This window comes from Bos indicus x Bos taurus, chromosome 17 (assembly GCF_003369695.1).
Source record: "Bos indicus x Bos taurus breed Angus x Brahman F1 hybrid chromosome 17, Bos_hybrid_MaternalHap_v2.0, whole genome shotgun sequence".
Taxonomy (NCBI): Eukaryota; Metazoa; Chordata; class Mammalia; order Artiodactyla; family Bovidae; genus Bos; species Bos indicus x Bos taurus.
The window spans coordinates 8,534,920-8,551,371 of NC_040092.1; the positions used below are offsets into that span (position 1 = coordinate 8,534,920).

General features: G+C 43.4%; 1 protein-coding gene across 2 annotated transcripts in view; it reads right to left on the bottom strand.

The window, feature by feature from the left end:
• CORO1C (coronin 1C) overlaps nucleotides 1-16,452 on the bottom strand; it is a 76,194-nt gene that overhangs the window by 18,193 nt on the left and 41,549 nt on the right. For both annotated transcript variants that reach the window (XM_027566492.1, XM_027566491.1), the window contains exon 3: nucleotides 10,736-10,858. In XM_027566492.1, coding sequence (XP_027422293.1) covers nucleotides 10,736-10,858 — 123 coding nt within the window. The remainder of the gene's footprint in view (nucleotides 1-10,735; nucleotides 10,859-16,452) is intronic.

A 16,452-nucleotide genomic window follows, 5' to 3' on the forward strand; every position in this document is an offset into this window, starting at 1 on the left:
CTATAAAATGGGAATAATAAGGAATTTGCTCTCACTGGGGTTGTCTGGAGACCAATGTGACAACAGCAATCTAAAGCACTCAGAACAATGCCTGGCCTAAGGCAGGCTCTGGGTAAGTGTTAGCTGTACTTATTACTTGTCTTTTTCACTAGGAAACCAGAGTCTACATTACCAACGCGACACTGGTGTAAGCTAAGTGGAGTGAAAATTAAGTGTCACGAGGTTGCCTTCCTGCCACCTGAGTCTGGTACATCCAGGAAGATTCCCTGAGGAGACACCTCTAAGGATGAATAGGAGTTAGGTGATAGGCGGAAGCAGGAAAGAAGGAAGGGGAGAGGGAAGGAAGGAAATCAAGGATCTAGTTTCAAAAGAAAACAGCTGTAGGGAGCAATTTTCTAAAGAGTAGATGCTCCAAAGAGGCTGGCTGAGGGGCTGAGAGACAGCAGAGTAAAAAGATAACACTGGCAGGAGAGCCCCAGCAGGAGGGGACAGTGACGGGAACTCCTGTGCGAGGAGACGCGAAGACAGCAGCCCTCCAGCCTCTGCAGGGAGGAAGGTGGACTCGGGAAAGGCCTGGCACACCTGTAGGTCCTTGCACATGAAGTGGACACAGCCCTGCTCGGTGCCCGCTGAGCTGGCTCACAGGCCCGCTGGCACGTGGCTCTCTGCCCTTTGCTGGGCTCCCTGCTGCAGCCACAACGGCCTTCCAGTTTGGACTGGAGAGGTCGCAGGAGTCTCATTCAGCCTATGTTTAGTTTCCCTGCGCACGACCCGGGACACAGCCTGGTGTGGCCGCGGGCCAGGATGTCAGAGGCCAGGTCTCCGCCAGAGCTGGGACGCTAAGTGGCCACGTCAGCATGAAGAAGGGGCTTCACTTCCTGGAGCCTCGATTTCCTTGTTTGATTCAAGGGACAGCAGCAGCTCTACCCTCTGAGGGTAACTGGAAAGGTCAACACGTGGAAACATTCTGCGCCCCCAAGCACCCCCAAAGGTGAACTACTGCGAACGGAGTGACCTTTGACAAAATGTCACCTCTCTTGGGCCTGGGCTTCCTGAGTGGTAAAATGGGACACGCTCCTGCCTCACTGCGCTGTTAACAGTGATTAAAATAAGCACCATGTGAAGGCTTCACACGGTGCCCGGCAAAATAAAAGGATCTATGTTCATGATTCTTCTTCTTGTTGGTAACTGTGACCCTTATGACCCCAATATGTAATTTTAAGTCTCAACAGCAGGATTCTTGGCAATGAAATTAATTTGTCTTCAAATTAATTCAGCCCTTTACCTAACTGCCTAATTTATGTCCAAGATATCACATGTGTGAAAGCTCTAGTTCATGCCTGGGCCAATTAGCACAAATGAGATCAGCTCTGATCTCCAGGCTGGTCCGTTAGCTTCTCTGTGTTCTGTGGCCACTGCAAGGACTCTAATACCACTCGCTCTTCCAGACACATACTCGGGGAGCAGAGAGGAAGAGAGGCATCAGACACCCTCTGCTGAACCCTCAGCGGGCATTCAGCCTGGCAGCCACTACAAGCTATCCCCTCACCTCCTGGCTTTTTTCCTTTTTTAAAATAATACTGTGTATTCCTGGCATTTTCTGTGTGGATGATACATTACTAAGGCAATGTTTTATCTTGTTTCGTTTTGAAAGAAAGGGGGTAAAAATGCCATCAGTCTTTAGGGCTTCCAGACAAAAAAGTGAATCAGTGGGTGAAAAGCCAACATGGTTCTGGAAAAAAACAACTTTAAGCCCCTGTTCAGGAATGACTGTATCACTGGCCTCCTTTTCCCACGTGAATTTCTGAATATGAAAAAGGACAGGTCCAGAGAACAGTTCTAACAGGAAAAAAGTGAGGAAAATTAAGAAAAGTGATTTCTCTCAAAGCAGTCATTTTAAAGTGTATCTGTTTGACGGTTTTATTTCTCAAACACAGCGCAAATTTAAAGCAAACACAAAGTGTTTCCAGACACCGCTTCTCTGCTTTAATTACCCGTCATGAACTTGCTACTGGGCCAGCTACTGGAGTTACAGCCACAAAAAGGATTCCCCTCAAAGGCCGCGTTTTTTAAATGCAGAAGAAATCAACTCCAAAGGCAGAATGAAGGAAAGCGCTGATCTGAAGGGACAGGGAGAGGCTGAGACCGCAGCCCCTGCAGAGTAGCAGACCCCCCGCAGAAGCTGCCTTCCAACCACCCCCGCGGGCAGGATGCAGACTCAGGACACCCCTTAGGAACCATGACACCGAGAACAACGCTGGTCTTGAGAAAACCAAGCACTGAGAGAGGGGTTCCAATGTGCCAAGGAATAGCCACTTGGCCGACGGCCCAGATGCAATCTGGACAGAATGGAAATAACAAGTCCTGCTGGATGACTGAGAGGGGCTGGAGCCCTGGGGAATGCGCTCTCATCACCAACCACGTCACTTCCACCTTTATTTCAAGGCAAAGCCCACAACAGGAAAATTTACAACAGACGCAAAACTGGCTAAACTAGGGAGCTGATCACTGTTGATGTCCACAGGAATGTTAAGACTGATTTGGGAAAAGAGAACAGTGGCCATTTAAGCCTCCTCATCTGGGACCATCAGAGCCTCCAGGTGAAGACAAGTAAGAGTGCTCCTCTGCAGGAACATCCCCTCTCCCAGACTCTGAAGGAGCCAGCCAGGTGGCCCCGCTGTCTGGACAGCTGGTCTTTGCATCTGTGTTTGCAGATAAGGGACAGAGTTGAATCGACACAATTCACTACACCTACCTTGGCTGCTCTTTGTATTATATAAGGTGTGGTTATTTTCTTGGAGCTAAAATTTTCCCAAATAAAATACTCAACAGCTGCAATCTCACAGTATCAAAAAATCTGGAAAACCTAGGAGCAGAGTATAGTTTCCCGGAGCAGGGTTTATATCATTGCTATTTGCTTGTACAAAACATCACTTTAAGAAGCAGTGCACCAGGACTTCCCTGGAGGTCCAGTGGTTAAGACTGCGCGCTTCCACTGCAGGGAACACAGCGTCGATCCCTGGTCAGAGAACTAAGATCCCACACTACATGCCAAAGGAGTGGCCAAAAAATGAGAAGAAAAAAACAAGCAGGACATCAAAAGCAAACTATGCCTGCAAAATTTACCTTCAGGTGGCTTCAAGAAGCCATCTCTAAATGATGAAGGGATGTACCATAAGGCTGGTATTCCTTCTCTAAAACTGCGATCAACACTAGTATCACTGCCACAGAATCAATGCTCACACCATGAATTAACCACCACTTAAATGCAGAGGACATCATAGAATTACACCATAAATATAAAAAGCAGTTTTAAAAATTAATTTAATCATTTACTGTTCATTTGGTAAACTGGTTTTGTTGTATTTTTTCCTACTGAATTATCTGCTGAAGATATTATTACTGCCATGAATCCACTCTAAGTATACATCAAAACTCACTGTAAGAAAAATAACTCATTATATATTTATACCTTCCTTGATCCTCTCAATTGGCGTACTTGTGTGTTTATTTATTTAATTTAGTTTTTGAAACAAGTAAGGTAACTAAGGCTGAGAACATACGTATACATAGATAGATAAATAGATAGACGTGGCCTGGGACCTTCTCAGCATCCTTTCTCGACAAGAGCTGGGCCCTGATAGCAATCTACATTTGCAGCTCCTGGGCTATCACCAGGAGGAAACTACAGCCAACTTTTCTTCTTCTTTTTTTAATTAATAAAAGCTGCTGTTTGAAATTATTTGATCTATTGTATGGTGTTTTTATCTTCAGAACAAGTGGAAAATGAGGTATTAAGAAGCAGGTGGGGTAGGAGATCAAATACTTCTTAAAAACTTTTTTTTTCAACTGCTGAGTTATTAAAGCATTTTGCAATTAGCCCAATAATATCAAATGATTTGAAGCAAATTAAGCGATTAAAATATCAGCCCCATACTTAAGGGACTAAAAAAGAGCTGGAGGAAGATTTATCCCAAATTTACCGAATGTTCACTCTGGCAAAACCAATAAAGGGGCAACACAGGAGGATTCCGGGAAGACAGTGGTGTCAGCGGCAGATCTCCCCAGGTCCCTGCAGAAAAACACAGAGCACCCAGATGACAAAACAAAACACAGGGATCACACTTACAGAAAACGAGGCGACCACCAGATGCAAGTGGGTGGAGGAAAATCACCAACAGCCACACGACCCGTGTGCTGTCGGCCTCTGTGTGAAAAACCCCTGCGGCAGCAACGGGGGCCCCACAGACCTGAGCAGAGCAGGCCGTAAGGAGACCACAACGGAAACAGGAGGGGCTCTGCCTCCCCAGCAGTGGACGAGAACGGGGCCTTAAACAGCAAAGGTCTGCAGGGGCTGAGAAATCTAGACCCCAATATTCTCGAAGCCAGCCAGAGAGGACTCCCTTCTGAGACAGGCCCACACCGAGAGGCAATTCCAAGGAATGGAAGCAAAGCTGAGCAGGACCGAAGTAAGACGGACAAAGGAATCAGAAAGGTCAAATTAAAAGCAGGTCAGGAAATACAGAGCAAGCCGCGGTGTTCCTCAACACTACCCGAAAACGACAGAAGAGGGCGCTCTGCAGAGTTTGAACAGCTTTATAAAGCAAGCCAGCTTTTGAAAGCTTTGGAAAAACTAAATCCACATTAAAATGAGAGAGAGGGCAAAAATAAATAAATAAATAAAGGCTCCAAAACTACTATGAGAATAAAAGAGAATACGGTACAGAAATAGCACCCTGACAGACAGTACAGAACACTAACAAGATCCGCGCCAAAAAACGATTTAAATACTATCACATAGGCTTCAAAAGACATTATTAAGAGAACAAGACAGGAAACGTTATAAGTCTGAACTTGAAAAATTCAAGAACAGGTGGTGGAAATCAAGAAAAAATTAGATCTCAAAGTAAAAGTACTTTAGAAACAAAGGCTAACAAAGAAACTAACAGCTGCTGCTGCTGCTAAGTCGCTTCAGTTGTGTCCGACTCTGTGCGGCCCCACAGACGGCAGCCCAGGCTCCCCCATCCCTGGGATTCTCCAGGCAAGAACACTGGAGTGGGTTGCCACTTCCTTCTCCAATGCATGAAAGTGAAAAGTGAAAGTGAAGTCACTTAGTCGTGTCCAACTCTTAGCGACCCCATGGACTGCAGCCTTTCAGGCTCCTCCATCCATGGGATTTTCCAGGCAAGAGTACTGGAGAGGGGTGCCATTGCCTTCTCCGAAACTAAGAGCAAACAGACACAAATAACAACCCCAAAGAAATAAAAGGTAAAAAGCAGAAACATTTTAGCCTACAAGAAATGAGTAGGAGGGATGTCTCTGGTACGCCCATGCAGGGGGACAAGGCCCGCAGACCCCAGTGTGGCTGAAGTCTACAGGTCCCGCCATGTGAGCGCACTCGAGGGGCTCCTGAGCCACCCGCTGCCACCAGGTCCAGTGACCCTGGGATGGAGCCCTCGGAGGATCCGAACCTCTCCACTCCTCTTGCAGGCATCCGGGTTCCTGACCACGCCTTTCAGGCAGGACTCGGCCCAGGCATTTGGGGGACCAGTTGCTTTCACCAGCGCCAACCTCAGCCCTCAGGCCAGCTCTCTGAATGTCGAGGAATTCCAGGACCTCGGGCCTTGTCTGTCACTGGTGATTAGGGACCCACTGGGGACAACCAGAGCCCTGAGGTGTCAGGCTCAACTGTGGTCGACTTGCCTGTGCCCGGAAAGTCTGGCATCCTTTGCCCAGGTGTGCCCTGGGGAGTACTGGGCCATCCTCCAGCAATATGGGCTGCTCCCCTCACATGGATCCTGCCTGTGAAACTCCAGGGACGGAGGCCTGGGGCCTGGTGCTGGACACTGTCATGTCCCACTGCCGGTGGCTGGCAAGGCCTCTTTGCAGAGGCCGCTGGGGCTGCAGTGTTACTGGTCTGACCTTTTAAGGCAAAGTTTCTTTCTGAACACGATAGATAGACCAGGCCTCTGAAGCTGCTGGTTAAGCCTCACACCTGGTTAGGGAGGGGATATTTATTTATCTGTAATTTCATCTTCAGTCACAAGCTGAAGAGAGATTTTATGAACATCCCTAGGATGGCCTTGTTCTCATAAGTTTCTTCTTGTTCTGATTTCTGAAAAATAAATCACAGATTCGGAATCCAGTGAGAGCCTCTTCTCTGGTGCACAGTGGCATTTCGGGTCCAAATCAGCTAACACCATCAGTTGGTGCTTGTTAAAAAGTCTCAAGTGACCAAAGGCATGAGCTTGCGCTCCTGAAGCTGGGGCGGAGTTAGGATATGAACTGTAGAGCCAAACATGTTTCCACTGAACCAGGGGCTGGCTCTGTGCTGTGACTGCCTGGTGGAGAGTCATCATGATGGTTCAATGGTGGGAAGTAATAAGTTCTTGGCGGGGCGGGGGCGTGGTGTGCTGGGTCCAAATGAAAGAATAATGAAAAATAAACCTCTCCTGTCTTTTTCAGCCCTTTTTTCTAATTTATTCATAATATAAATTGTAATGAATTATACCTACAACACCTTTATTTAAATCCAATGTCTACTCAGCAGCGTTTCTCTTTATCCAAATGTATATACCAAGTGTTAAACATAATTACTGTTGGGCATTTGAACTTTGTATTTTCTTTAATAGACAGGAGTGCTATTAAACATCTTTGTAAACGCTAAAAAAAGAAGAAGAAGAAAGGTTTGGAGAGAAACTGATAAATATCAAAGCTAGATAGATAATATCAAACATCAAAGAAAGACGATAAAGCACTTGGATAACAGGAGTCCCTGAAGGAAAAAACCAAAGCAAAAGAACAAACTTTGAAGACTTCTAAGTCAAGAAAACTTTCCTGGAGGGTAGGGAAAAAAAAAGAAGAAGACCTGAAGCTACACTGAAACAGCACATCACATACTCAGAAACACCAACTCAGAATAACCAAAAATATTCTAGCGAAATTTACTACATTTTAAGAAAAAAAACACAAAAATCTTATGAACATCTAGGCAAAAATAACATATCTATAAGGAAAAGAAAATTACACCATCATCTGGTTTTTTATAGCAACACTTTATGCCAAAATAAGATATTTAAATACTCAAGGAAATGCTGCAAGCCAAGGATTTTATATCCAGAAAAATTTACCTTCAAGTATAAAGGTCAGAAAACTAAGATCATGGCATCTGGTCCCATCACTTCATGGCAAATAGATGGGAAAACAGTGTCAGACTTTATTTTGGGGGGCTCCAAAATCACTGCAGATGGTGATTGCAGCCATGAAATTAAAAGACGCTTACTCCTTGGAAGGGAAGTTATGACCAACCTAGATAGCATATTCAAAAGCAGAGACATTACTTTGCCAACAAAGGTCCGTCTAGTCAAGGCTATGGTTCTTCCAGTGGTCATGTATGGGTGTGAGAGTTGGACTGTGAAGAAAGCTGAGTGCCGAAGAATCGACGCTTTTGAACTGTGGTGTTGGAGAAGACTCTTGAGAGTCCCTTGGACTGCAAGGAGATCCAACCAGTCCATCCTAAAGGAGATCAGTCCTGAGTGTTCATTGGAAAGACTGATGCTGAAGCTGAAACTCCAATATTTTGGCCACCTGATGCGAAGAGTTGACTCACTGGAAAAGACCCTGATGCTGGGAGGGATTGGGGGCAGGAGGAGAAAGGGACGACAAAGGATGAGATGGCTGGATGGCATCACCAACTCAATGGACGTGGAGTTGGTGATGGACAGGGAGGCCTGGCGTGCTGCGATTCATGGGGTCACAGAGAGTCGGACACGACTGAGTGACTGAACTGAACTGAACTAATAAATAATAAAGGTCATAACAAGCTGCTGTCAATATAGAAGAGCTTAGAGCGCGTGTTCCCACGAGCCTTTCCAGGTTGATTCCGTCCCTTGGAACTGCTCCTCAGCATGGATCCAGCCCGTCCCAGGAGGGAGCCCTCTCAGATTGGTTTCCAGAGAACTGGGGTCTACAATCGACCAGAGGAGGTCAGATGATCCAAATGACTTTTTTTTTTTAAACTGCTTTCAGCAATCATGACAGTGGTGATACTATTGGTATTTTTAGTGTGAGATTACTGTGTGTATACCGTGAAACAGCAAATGAGATAGATTAGAATATTTTAATTCATCTTGACTCCCTGAAAACCAGGATTCTGGGTGTGAAAGAAAGGAGACAGATGCATTATTAAAGAAGTCAGATAAAAACTCTATAGTCCTGACTTTGAACTAGAAAGATTAAAACTAAGTCACAAGGTATCATATCTTTAAATATATATGTATATTCTGAACAAATTTACCACACGGTCTTATAAACAATGATCACCACAGTAACAATGAGCATCCCTAAGCACCCGGACAGTGACCGAGAAATTCCATTTTCCATTCAAAGAAACCAGGGCCTCTGAGAGAAAGGCCGATTCGAGGCGTGGGGCTAGAGATGTCCAGGATGGGCCTTGGACACTTCGACATACCAAAGAGTAAGGTAGCCACAGAAACAAGTAGGGTCATGTCAGAAGGACTCGGGAACTGCAGACAGGTTTCCATTAACAAAGACTGAATGAGCTGAGCTTTGAAAGAAGAACTGTAGTGGATCAAAAACTGTGAAGTAAGTTCAAATCCATGAGTTCCATATGAAATGAAAGGGGAAGAAAACCTCCAAAGGAAAAACTAATTGGTCACGTTCTGAGGAAGACCAAGAACCAATTCATTATCTTGAAAACTGGGTAAATAAAAGGAAAGAATCAAATGTTTACCCTGCTTTCCTGTATGAACTGTACTCCTGGGTAACTAAATAGATAAGAGGGAGGACCAGCTTACAACTTCTACCAGCTGAAAACTGAAAACAACTGATACCCAGTAACTGTGCAAATTAAAAAAAAGAGAAAAAAACAAAAAAACAGGCATCTTGAGACCTCGTGCCTTGAAGGAGACCAGAGCTGGAGCTCTAGGCTTGTCAAAGGGTTGGAATCTGAATCTAATCACACTCTAGGATGCAGCTGCCAACTCGCAGGGAATCTGAAAGACAGAGAAGCAGGTTGAACTGGACCATGAGGGTGCAATCAGCAGAATCTGGACTGCTGGAAGCTTCAGGTCGAAAGTCAGGCATCTTCAACAAGGAAAGGATGGAGGAGGAACTCCTCCTGTAGACTAGGAAAGACTTAAAAGACCTATCAAGCTCTTAAAACTTGGAAGGCTGAGCTCTAGCATCATCCAGAGATGCACGTTTACATGATTAAAACCACAAAGAGAGGCAAGGAGGTGAATTTACTGGTTACTTGTGGAGGGAGGGGTGGCTCAGGATTGGGGTGGGCATAGGACGAGTCTGAGAGGGCTGGGAGAATCCCACTTCTTGACCTGGGTGGTGGTCACAGGATGTTCACTCTGTCATAAATCTCTCAATTCACTTTTTCACTTAACTGTTCAGTGTGTTTTATAACACAAAGGTGGTTTGTTTGTTTTTTTTAAGGGCAACATGAACAATAATGCTGGAGATGAGGAGAGATGTGTCAAACACCCTTCTCTAAGAAAGGTTAAGGTTTCCTAGATTAAGATTTGGCATTGGGTCTGAACACTGTTCTTCTCCCTTAGCAAAATGTGTCTGTAGCCATTCAAATGATCAGTTTAGCAAGGCATGTTAAATGGAACAATTCCTTTTAATAGCAGCATATTTCTTTAATATGCTTTGGCTGCCAAAATCATGAGATCACAGGAGGAGTTATTCTCAGCCAAAAGTCCATGAGAAAAATTGGTAAATGTTTAAATGGCACAGTTCAGGAATTAATTTGTGTTTATGTAAAATAATTATAATTAACAAAGCCTTCCAAACAATGTTTCTAGGTCTGGTTCAGTGCACAGAAAACCAAGAGGGAGCTACCCGAGTGCGGTTCTTGCAGCTCTCTACTGCCAAGTGAGAGGCTGCCTTAGGGAAGACCTGCTCCCATCCAGACCTGACTTCAGGACTCCCCTTCCGCGCTCAGGCTCAACCTTTCCAGCAGATGTTGGGATAGGGTTAAAAATGCATTCAAACCCATAATTACACTTGAAGGCTAAGAAGAACATAATCAAGAACAAGAAGCTTCACTTTCAAAAGTACTCCTTCCTTCCACCAAAGCCTGGTTTCACACATAACCTACTTTCAGAACCTAGGGAACATAAAGAACTTACTTTAAAAATCTTTCAAGTTGGATGTCTGTACACCTGCAGAGAAAGGACTTTCTTAATCAGGGTCCACAAACATTAGCTTGGAAACAAGCACTTGCAGAAAATTCATTACTATCTCTCAGTATCTGTTTCATGTCCCATTTATCTGTATAACCTCTGGCATCATATTTCACTGGAATATGCAATTCATGCGAAAAATTTTCTCTGCCTTTTTGGTGGGGAGGAAGGTTATGCTGTCCAATGGCATTCACGGAAATATTTGAAAGTCACTTTATCTTTTCTAAAATCTTCCCAACCAAGCAGATTTGTCAACTGTTAACAAGGAAGAACACACACACACACTCACACACTCATACGAAAGAAGAAAAAAAGACAACAGAGTACAACTCCTTGATATAAGGGCTTGTAAAATGATTTACCAAAGTTAAACTTTGATGTTGCTAAATTCTTACATAATACAATGGACAATCAAATCTACCACGATTTTCTGCATTTCAAACCTCCTCACACACACTCTTGGGAGGCAGCATGTGAGCTGCGCTGGCCGGCGTGCCCACCACACCACGGGGACTTACCATAACAGTGCAGTCCTCCGAGCCGCTGGCAATGACCTGGTCGTTGTGTGGGCACCAGTCTATGTCCAACACTGGTCCTGTGTGGCCACATACTGTTGGGTAGGATTTGTCAATTCGACCAGTCTGAAAGGAGAGAGAAACATACCTATTAGGTATCATCAAGGCCACAGAGTCTGTATGTTTTCTCAGATCCATTTTTCCTTTATTACCTCTACCCTGAACTCTCAACACTCTACCAATGATAATGTTCATTCAGATCAGCCAACGTCAACCAATAAGAACTGTCAACTTGCATTTCTAGAAATAGTTACTACTGCTACTGCTGCTGCTACTAAGTCACTTCAGTCGTGTCCGACTCTGTGCAACCCCATAGACGGCAGCCCACCAGGCTCCCCAGTCCCTGGGATTCTCCAGGCAAGAACACTGGAGTGGGTTGCCATTTCCTTCTCCAATGCATGAAAGTGAAAAGCGAAGTGAAGTCGCTCAGTCGTGTCCGACTCTTAGCCACCCCATGGACTGCAGCCTACCAGGCTCCTCTGTCCATGGGATTTTCCAGACTGGAGTTGGGGTGCCATTGCCTTCTCTGAGTTACTACTGGGGACACTCTATCAAACAAAGGAGCTACATTTCCAGAACCAGAGATTTAATTAATCAATGGCATTAAGAGACACAGCAAAAAAGAAAAAGTCTTTTTACCAAAATACAATTCTAACAAACAGCTGAATTGTAAATTATAGGTGTTTCTACTGTTTTAAAAAAAAAACAAAACACCCTAGTACTACTCAAAGTGTAAAATATAACCTTTAATATAATAAGCTAATACCCTTGAATATATACAAATTAACAGCTCTGGAAGTGGATGGCACTGTGAGCAAGCAAGTGAAGGTAATACAAAGAAAAGCCTTCACCACTGCTCAGGGGCTGAAGGACATAGGATGTGTCCAGGTCTCTGCTGTCTTCAATCAACAGAAGACCACTTTAGCACTCAGTCACTACAGATCCACATCGCATTAAGAGCACCACTTTTAAGATTGGTCATAGCAACCGTCACAGTGTGCTCACGTTACACACTTGAACCTAACGAGCCAATGTGGCTTGCTGGACCAATTCAGTGTTAACCAAGACAAACGCTATTACAACAACAGATGTATAAAAGCCACTTCCTTTTTAAAAGCTTAATGCCAGTCCTTTCTGAGGTTCTTCTACATGTGCTAAACACAGGTGGACAGAAAGGGATCACTACAGTGTAAAACCAAACCTCTCCTGTTATGGCCAATTGTCACAACACAGGGGCAGGCTTTTTGGAAAATGTTTAAGATCAGTGAATTTGGATTTCTCCACTGACTATGGAAATCTCCAGGGAAGCAGTGTGCTAAAACAGAGATCACAGGCTCAGAGTCAGAGAGATATGGGTTCAAACCCAGGCTCTCTTGGTTAAACAGCATATGATCTCAGACAAGTAATTTCTGTAAGTTTCAGCTCATCACCTATGAAATGAGTAATAATAATACTTACCTCCTAGGATTACCATGAAGAGGAAATGAGAAATGAGGTAAATCACAGCCCAGCATTACAATGATCTATATAAGATCTATAAAAAAATTATAGTACCTGGAATACAGTAAACACTCAATGAAAAACTGGCACTTATTACTAGTTTTTCCTGCATAACATATTCACTCACTCCATCATTAAGAGTTACAAATGTGTACTATCTGTGAACTTTGGGCCAGATACTGAGCTGAGTGTTGGAGACACAGAGGTAAGCAGGGAGGCCTGGCCTGGCCGAGCGTGGAGTCCACCTAAAGCTCCAGTTACAGCGCAGCACAAGACGTTGCGGCAGCAGGAGAGGCCCCGGGCGGCGAGGACACAGGAGGACGGTCAGCCAGAGGCGTCGGGCTTAGTCTCTGGGAGGGTTTTCTGCTGAGAAACGCGAGTTCTCAGTTGAGGGGTGAAGATGGACCAGCCTACAGAATTGAGGCCTGGGTTTTTTCACACACTCTCCCTTTCTCTTGCAAAACTAATTCAACCCAGAGTGTGTGTGGGTCCTGAATTAGTATTATAGAGAAGCTGGGTCATATATGAGAAGCCATGTGGGTCACTGACAGGCCACAAAGCAGCAAAAGTCAGGGACCAGGTGCCAGGGCTGGGGTGTGGCATTGCCGTTTTCTCCCTGAGGCCCTGGCCAAGCCTCAGGTCCTCACCTGTAAAACGAGAACCCTAGACTTCTTTCTTCCAGAACGGATGTGAGAACGGACTGACACAATCAAGGGAAAGCACGTGGTACTGTCCCAACACTTCGAACGCTCAGAAAATGTTGCCAGAATTCAACTGCTGGAACCCACTCTATCAGCATCCCTGACGACACCCTTCCATAAAGAAGGAACTGTCACTAAGCACCTAGGCCAGGAGTTCTCAGCCTGACTCTCCCTGTGAGCACTCCTCCCTGGAGCTCCTGCCCAGGTAACAGTCTACTGCTCAAGGTGCTGGCGGTGAACTTACACGTGTTTGTTTTCTAATATTATCATCATATTATGCATTATTATCATTATTTAAACTATATAGTAGTTACTCTCTTGAATGTGTGGTATTTTGTAATTTAAAACATTCTGAGACAGGAAGCCCAAGGTGGGACCTGATACACATTGCAACAGACATCGCAGAAGGACAGGATGCAAGAAAGACAAAAACTGAAGAGATGAGAGCGGAGGATTTTCCCGGTTTAACTGAAGGTCAAATCTTCAGACTGAAGAGGCACAAGTCCCAAGGAGAAAAAGAACAAATCCACATCTATTCACATCCTAGTGCAACTCCGAAACACCTAAAACAAAGACAAAATCTCAGACAAAAGCAGCCAGAGAAGACAAATTACTTGGAGAGAGCATGCCTAGATCAACTGTGGGCAGACGTCTCAAAAGCAAGTACAGAAACACAGATGTGGGGGAATATCTTGGAAACGCTAAGAAAAACAACCACCTGTGCATTCTATACCCAGATAAACTATCATTCAAAAGTGATGGACGGCCAAAAAAACGAGACATTTTAAACAAAAAGATACTGAGAACTTAGCATTTAAAGACTCTTATGCAAAGAATTAAGTTCTTGGACTTATTTCAAAGATAATTTCAAAGAATTAAGTTCAAGGGGTTATTTCAGGAAAAAAAAAAGTTAACCAAAAGAAAGAGCTGGGATCCCAAATCAAGCAGTGAGCAAAAAAACTGGTAAATGTGATCAGTGTAAATGAGCACTGACTGTATAGAACAGTAGTAATTATGAGTAACTGCAACAGAGGTAAGACAAGGCACATATTAACATCATTTCCAAACACACATTAAATATTTATTTTTCAAATAACCAATTAGGATACCACAAAGTCAATCTCCAAATATACCAAGGAATCAAGATCCTAAAGTGCATGTTCTGAGTACAATGCAATACAATTAAAAATTAACAGAAAAATATAAACCAAAAATCTCCAATGCATCTGAATTACTCAATAATTCACATAGAAAATCAAAACTGGCCAACAGCCAATAGAAAAAGGTTAAAAAAAGAAAAGTGAAAGTGTAAGAAAAAGGTTAAAACTGGTCAGTAAATACATGCCGTATCAAAACTTGTAGAATATAGCTAAAACAAATCTTAAAATTCCAGACAAAATAAGCCATCTCCTAGAAAATATGTGATGTATCAAAAGTTTTTCAATAAACAGGAAACCTAGAGAGACCCAGAACCATAAAAGAACCAGTACTGTAAACTCCATATTTCACTGCCCACTCAAAACCAATCAGTTAGTAAATTCCAAATGTAACAGAGCTGGATGGTTGTACAGATGAGTTTTACCCAACATTCAAGGAAGAACTCATCTCCAACCAACATTCCCAGAGAACAGAAAATCAAGGCACACTGCTGAAGCCATAACCTAAGGAATGTACCACCTGACATGAAGGAAACCTACAGGACATAAATATTGATGCCAACATCCCTCAAAATGGGGGGAAAACGTAAACTAAACTCAGCAGTGTGGGTTGTTCTCAAAAAACATAAGTAAAAAGATATGTTGCAGAATGGGAGAAGATTTAATATTTACATCTGTATTTGTACACTATTATATGCATGTATACATAAAATGTATATCTGACAAAATCAACAACACTTTAACAGAATAAGGGGCAAATGACAGGAACAGGGATCCACAGGGAAGGAAGCCTGAAGAGCCAACAGATGCATGGAAAGCACTCCATCTCACTGGTAATCAGGGGACTGCAAATTAAAACAATAAGGTAATAATATTTGACCCCTATTAAAACTGGCAAGAATTTAGAAATCTAAATACAAGTGCTAGCAAAGATGTTGGGAAAGGGGAACTCATAAAAACTGCACCCAGGAGAGTATCCTGCCACAATTCCTTTGAGAGCAGTCTGGAAACAACTGGAGTGGAAGATGCCCACCACTCAGCAATACCACTTCTACATGGTCTGTCCCATATTTTGCACAAGAAGGGTATTCATGGCAGCACTGTTGGAAATAGTGAAAAAAGCAGAAGCAATTTAACTGTCCTTTGGTATAAGAATAAACCTCACTTACATAAAAGTTTAATACATAGAAAATAACAGTCTGTGTTATAGGTATATGTACATGTAATAAAAGTACAAACATATGATACACAGCAACTTTGAGAAGATGATTACCTCTGGGGAAGGAAAAAAGATGAAAAGGGGAATGGTGTTTTAGCTACATCTGTTATGCTTTACTGTTTTTCAAAAACAGAGATGAAACAAACATGGCAAAATTTTAACATCTGTTTAATCTTGTGGGTGAGCACAGGAGTGTTCTATTATATATGACTTGTTTCCTAGTTTTAAAAATAATTAAAATATAATAAGGTTGAGAAACACACTAATGCATTGCTACTAATTTACATTTTTTTAAAATGTTTAACTTTAGAAAATTTTTCTACCTGAATTGTTTTATTTGATCTCAGGGTCTCTGCATTCTGGGGCTCTCCCTAGCAAACCACTTGTGGCATTCTCAATGGTAGAGTACAGTCACTAAGCTCTCAAAAGCTAAGGACACCAAATAATTTTTTTCAATCTGAGCTAAGAAGAGCTTTTGCTTACGTATACAGCAATCTTGAGGGGAATCTGGGAGTACATTAATGCTGTGCTGTGTGTGCTCAGTTGCTCAGTCCTGTCCAACTCTTTGCGACCCCATGGACTGCAGCCCACCAGGCTCCTCTGTCCATGGGAATTCTCCAGGCAAGAATACTGAAGTGGGTTGCCACGCCCTCCTCCAGGGGCTCTTCCTGACCCAGGGATTGAACCCAGGTTTCCCGCATTGCAGGCTAACTCTTTACCGGCTGAGCCACCAGGGAACTAATTGTTCTTATATACTCAGAAGCTTATTAAATGACTTTTCTTTTTTAGGTTAAAATTACACAACCCTGGCCAAAAGTTAATAGCTACTTACCAGTATTCTTCAGTTAAGTAAGGTACCTGAGAATAGTAAGACGCATTTCTGCATTCTCAGCTCAGCCCCAACAAGTCTACAGGATAAAAGTACTAAAGGGCCCAACATTTTCACAGGGACTTGGATGTCATTTAAAGGACACGTGCCACTTATTTCCCTCCTTTCTATTAAAAAAAATCAGTAATAAAAATCACTAGTGCTTTCAGAAGACTTACATTACATGCTAAGAACTGTATGAAGATCTTTAATCT